The sequence below is a fragment of the Dipteris shenzhenensis genome, chromosome 23 (assembly GCF_047967505.1).
Source record: "Dipteris shenzhenensis isolate YYH24624 ecotype China chromosome 23, Dip_SZ_1.0, whole genome shotgun sequence".
In the NCBI taxonomy this organism is placed as follows: domain Eukaryota; kingdom Viridiplantae; phylum Streptophyta; class Polypodiopsida; order Gleicheniales; family Dipteridaceae; genus Dipteris; species Dipteris shenzhenensis.
Window position 1 is genome coordinate 50798923 of NC_141618.1, and position 6000 is coordinate 50804922.

The 6000-nt window shown below is 43.9% G+C and overlaps 1 protein-coding gene across 4 annotated transcripts in view; it reads right to left on the minus strand.

The window, feature by feature from the left end:
* The window catches only part of LOC147887505 (putative ion channel POLLUX), a 76730-nt gene extending 71018 nt beyond the window's left edge, over nucleotides 1-5712 (minus strand). For 2 of the 4 annotated variants that reach the window (XR_015543182.1, XM_087394029.1), the window contains exons 1-4: nucleotides 5429-5508; nucleotides 3361-5327; nucleotides 2978-3046; nucleotides 2246-2878 (exon numbers count right to left, since the gene is read on the minus strand). Coding sequence is in view for 1 of the 4 variants with exons in the window: in XM_087394029.1 (XP_087250155.1) it covers nucleotides 2246-2878; nucleotides 2978-3046; nucleotides 3361-4431 (1773 nt within the window). In the remaining 3 variants the exon portion in view is untranslated. Of the gene's footprint in view, nucleotides 1-2245; nucleotides 2879-2977; nucleotides 3047-3360; nucleotides 5368-5428; nucleotides 5509-5537 lie in introns of those variants that run through there. The other 2 variants (XR_015543183.1, XR_015543184.1) reach the window with 2 other exon arrangements.
* Between the last annotated feature and the right edge of the window lie 288 nt (nucleotides 5713-6000).

Sequence of the window (6000 nt, forward strand, 5' to 3'; positions counted from 1 at the left end):
AAACTCATTACATAGACTCTGATGTATACTTGTCATATACTAAGATCTTCTCTTGATGTATTTGGCCACATCCCATTTTGGGATAGTTAGTCTGAAATATAAAGCATCAAAAAAATTTTCACCCAAAAAAAAAAAAAAAAAAGTGTGTGTGTTTGTAGCAGAACTAACTCCAAAAATAGGACAAACCTAAAAACTAAAAGCAAATGGGCTATGAAGCTCCCCACTTTGAATTTTGATTCTATGATCAAGGATCCTAAACATACCTGAAGCCAAAATTCTTAAGATCTAACAACTACAACAAAGGACGAGTGGAGTTTCTTCATTACTTTTCTTGTATTATAGCCTTAGTAGCAATAGGATTAAAATACTAAATTGAGAGATAAATGCAATCTTACTTGTGCAAAGACGAGAGAACCTATAGAATAGGGAATCATCTCTCCATATTTCGCCATATCAGAGTTATTTGAGTCAATGTGAGGCATTCGTATGACATTCAACACAGTATACTCAGGTTGTTCTCATGTATCATAGATATTGACTTCTAAACCTAAAGAAGATTAAGTAATGCTAAGATCCAAGAAACTACAAGAGCTTACACTAGCTGTAAAGTTAAGTTCACAAAACTCTTAGAGGATAAATTCCTATGGTCACTATTGTTATTTATATTTATAAGCAACTGCATGCCCTTGAACAAAACAAGGGGATATTACATATGTCCCTCAGTCGGTACAATGATCATCCAAGTTCAATTCAAGGATCAATGTTTCTATGCATGATACCAAGGGTCACTCTCCTGACTAAAGCCCACATGGCAAGTGCAAAGACAGACACTTGTCTTTGGCATTCATGATTCCAATACATGAACAAGAAAAAAAACGTCATTTGCTCAGAGATCACCCCCCTTTGGACTTAGCTGTTTATGCATGATAGAAGAAGTAAAGCTAGGACTTGGTGCATCTAGCAATGGAAGTAGTCAATACCGAGTACACTCACAATAGATATATCTAGATGAATCCAAGAACATGCCCAAACTCATCCTCTAAAAACACATCGTGCAGTTTCAATCTCATGATACTCATTCACAAGGTTGAAACCATAAACTCCCTAACGCATAGCAGGGACTAGCTACTATGACATCCCCACTGACGTCATCAACGCCCAACAATGGCTGTAGACCATAAAATAAACATATGCTCTCAGGCATACAAATCCACACCCACACATACTTGAGCGTCATTTATACCAAGGTTTTCGTACTGAGTTTCTGTCGGCACTCTGGAGGTGAAGATACGATTTCATTTTAGTCTCTCCCAAATGAGCAACTAAGCAAAAAAATGCTTAGACCATCTAGCTGATAGGGCAACGCACCAGTTAAGATAGAAAGAATTATTGCAACATGCCCAAACTCATCTATATACCTAGATGAATCCAGGAACATTCCCAAGCTCATCCTCTAAAAACACAACATAGTGCAGTTTCAATCTCACGATAGTCACTCATAAGATTGAAAACCATAAACTCCATCACGCATAGCAGGGACTAGCTACTATGACATCCCCAAACTCATCCTCTAAAAACACAGTGCAGTTTCAATCTCATGATAGTCATTCACAAGGTTGAAACCATAAAGTCCATCACGCATAGTAGGGACTAGCTACTACGACATCCCCACTGACGTCATCAACGCCCAACAGTGGGTGTATTTGTAACAGAAAGCCCACTGTGTGCTACAAGAAAGTAAAGCTTTCTACACAGTACTGTTATGTGGAACTTCAATACAGTAGTGTGACTGACATGACCTCTTTGATACTGCCTTGAAATTCAGCTCCAGCCTCCAACAAAATCAAAATAGTGGAGTGACCTGGCTTCAGCAGTCTCAACACTCACAAAATGCTTGTATCCTTGCTTCCTCTATTAGCTTACACACACAATAATAACTCATGCTATTCATATGAATCTCAGACTGAAAAGAGGTCCTTTGAAAGAAATTTTTCATGTAAAAGGCCGGTGAATGTTCAGAAAGTACAGAGTGGACCAGAAGCACACTAGAAAGACAAATGGGAAGACAATCTGCCAAACTAGGAAATGAAAGTGAAATCAGTCGTGACCTGACCATAGTAAAACCAACCATTCGTGCAAGGGAGAAAGCTAAAAGGATATAACCAGATCATCGGGAACAAAAAAAGGAGACAACGAGAACCAAAAAAAAGCACGCCTGAAAAAATTAATGTGTATCAAAGCTCACCAGTTTGTCGCTCCATCCAAGAATAAGAGTATGGTTGTTTTCAATCACTTCACTCTTACCCTTTCGTAGAGAATCGACTTTCTCAGATATTGCGTCTGAGACAAGACCGAGCATAAGGGCAAATATCAGCATTCCTCCAATGCTGATGCTCACAGATACTATGCGTGGCCCTAGGCCGACACTGTCTGCATGATTTCCCGAATCTGCCACATATGTCCAGGACCGCCATAGAGCGTCACTCAGGTTCTCATCACTGACTGCAAATAGTGAAAATCCTCCAAAAGCAATCAGCAACAAAGTAGCCAGGAGGAGGGCCACTGCCTTCGCATATGGATGTGTAGAGAAAAGTACATCCACAAGATATGCTACACGCTTGCTAAGAGGCACTTCTTCTTCTGTGCTCTTATTGTCTGTCGGCTTTCTGATCAACCATGGGATGGCATTAGAGTATAAAGATCCACAGACGAGCAAAACCAAAACACAAAAGTACAACTTCCAGATTTTTCTTCCATTTGGAATTTCTGCTTCAGTGTCAAATACTCTTGGTATTTGCTGAAAGTCCATATAGCTCTCCACAGCTTCAAAGCTTTGACGACTGACTACTCTGTATTCTTTAAGTTTAGCAATTTCGGTCTGCAAGCCATATACACAAACTTCTCACACAATGACGCCAAAGAAACATGATCAGATGCAGCTCTGCAAGTGCAAGAAAAGGAAGAGACCGTTCACTACCTTTAGAAGCATGACCTGTTGATGTTGAGCCACAGCGTATAGCAAGGACGATGCGCAAGCCATCACAAACTGTCAAGAGCAATGTTCACGTATCAGCCACCGCTCCTTTTGTAATTTTTCATTTGTAATTTTTCATTTTTTTCAGAGGGAAGACTCTTGTTCTTCCTATGCTGTTGAAAAGGAATATATCTCATAGTTGTGATACGATGAGGTAGCTGGTTTTCTGTTGCGCCAGCTACAGTTGAACTTCGCATGTACCCATAAAAGAAGAAAATAACCAAGAACCAGAAATTTCCCACTACTCTAATCCACACAGACGCAACACCGTCCATGCAGCCGCTAAGCTTTGAATTAACATCACAGGTGAGATCGTGGGAGCATACCAGATTAAGGGCCACGTAGTAGCAAAATGTCTTGTTGTGTCCGGCGATCCACCAACCGAAAGACCCTATTTTTGAAAGGCTGTGCTTGGACGATGGGAAGTTAGGAGTACTGGAATTTGCAGCAGTTTGCGGCAGTCGTCTGATCTCATTCAACCATCCATCCGATGACTGCCTGGAATCAGAATTATCTGGAATCCTTCTCCTTCTATTGTTGTTTGGCAATCCACCGTCCTGGAATTTGGAGTCTGCTTTCTCCGGACGCTGAGGAGATGAGGCCTGAGGCTGATTAGGAAGTTGCGAAAAAACCCTGGAGCGACTCAACGCACGGCGACTGGCAAACGTTCCCCCCTCCAACAGTGATTCCTCTCCACCTGTTGTGTGATTTCCTCTGAGCTGTCCATTCCCGGTTATCTGACCTGCGGCTGTTCTCAGGGATTTCGCCGGTCGCATGAGCAAGGAATCGTGCAAATCCGTTTCTGCTCTGGACTTGTGCTTCCATGCTTCTCTTGCAGTTAGTGAAGACTCCGCGTGAGCTTTCGGAGAGTCTGCCGGAAGCGAGACACTCTCTCCACTGACCGTAGAGGCCGCAATATCCTTCGGCACCCCTTCCTTGATCCTGTGTCCGTTCCCGCTTCTGTGGCTGAAAATGGGGCTTGAAGCGGTTGGCTCTCCGAAAGACTCGTCAAGCTCTTGATCGCTATATGTTTGATCTCCATTTACAGGAGACGAACTACCGTCCGCCGCATTGATGTTTTCGAGCCTCACAGCCGGTATACTGATGCGAGCTGTGGATTTGAGTCCTCCGTCTCCGATATCTCTCGTTGACGAAGCGGGTGAGCTGTTCAGCCTTCTGACTGTGGGGAGCAGCGGCCCCGGAAAACGGTACATGGCTGAGTCATTTCTGGCGTTTGAGGCGGAAATGGAGCGTGATTTCTTGAGCAGCCGGCGAGAGTCATCGACTGATCTTTGGGAGGGACTCTGCAAATCATCGTAGAGCTCCTCCGGCAGACCATCAAATCTCGGCATCATCCGGACCCCGGGCGGCGAAATGGCAACGCCTTCTCCTCCCATAAAACTTCACAGGTCTGCGAGAAGCTCGCGGCAAGACAAGCGATGCCTGCCAAGAGAAGTGCGGCGATGGAGGCGAGGAGAAGATCATAGTGGTGTCAAGCAAAAGCCATGGAATGGCGCCGAAATCGGTGACGTGAAGAGAGGAGAGGGGTTCCCGAGGCGACAAAGAGAGTGGAGTGGGAAAAAATCGAGAGCAAGCAGAGGAAGCTGTGGGATCTGAGCTCAGAGAAATGGCAGAAATCGATGGAGACGAAGATGAAGCAAAACCTACAGCACCTTCACAAATTTTTCAAGCTCCCTGTCTGTCTCTTCGACTATTCTCTGATGAGGATGAAGCAAAATCCACATAACTTTTACAAATCCTCTGCCGTTTTCAAGCTCCCTCTCTGTCTCTTCGACTTTTCTCTGATGAGGGTGAAGCAAAATCCACAGAGCTTTCACAAATCCTCTGCCGTTTTCAAGCTCTCTGTCTCTTCGACTCTTCCCTGATGAGGATGAACAAAATCTACGGAACTTTTACAAATCCTCTGCCGTTTTCAAGCTCCCTCTCAGTCTCTGTGACGTTTCTCTGATGCGGATGAAGCAAAATCTACAGAACCTTCACAAATCCTCCGCCGTTTTCAAGCTCAGGGACGCCGTTTTCAAGCTCCCTCATTGTCTCTTCGACTTTTCACTGATGAGGAGGATGAAGCAAAATCTCTGAGTACAGCACCTTCACTAATCCTCTGCCGTTTTCAAGCTCCCTTACTCTGTGTGTCTCTGACTTTTCTCTGATGAGAATGGAGGAAAATCTACAGCTCGGTAACAAATTAAACATCACGCTCGCATTCATCAACCTCACCACTCCTCGTCCAATCATCTCACATATCTTGACAGCAAGATGCCAATTTTCACACCTGCAGGTATCATTTCAAACATCAGACAAGTGAAGATGCCAATTTTCACACCTGCAGGGATCATTTCAAAACATCAGAAAGGTGAAGATGCCAATTCTCACAGCTGCAAGGATCATTAGACAGGTGAAGATGCCAATTCACACAGCTCCAGGGATCATTTCAAAACATCAGAAAGGTGAACATCATCAAATTTATGTCCAAATGATTTACCAGCAGCAAAGAGATGAAAGTCACCAACAGTAAGGCAGTTAGCCAGTCCTTTCGTCTGAATCCATTCATCTGAGCTTCCATTTCCAATCTTCCACCTCCAATCTTTCTCTCTCCAATTGCTCAATCTTACAACACCAGGGATGAATTCAAAGCTGCAAATTTTGGGGGAAACATAAACTAGAACTTGCTACCTCCCCATCAAATCCAAATCCTTGCTTGCTACCTTGCTTCTTTTTTACCTCCAAGGCTTTGGCCTAGTGGTTTTCGCATTGGGCTTTCAATCCCAAGATCACGGGTCCAATCTTCGAGGCTCGGGCCTCGTGTTCTAGCATGTGGTTGGGTGTGTGGGTGTGTAGTTTACCACAACTATGGACCGTGTGCCTATCGGTCCAATGCAGGTGCCCCTCGATAGGACCACAGGTGGGTGAGTGTGGGATGGGTGTGTTTTTTTTTAGAAAACTTG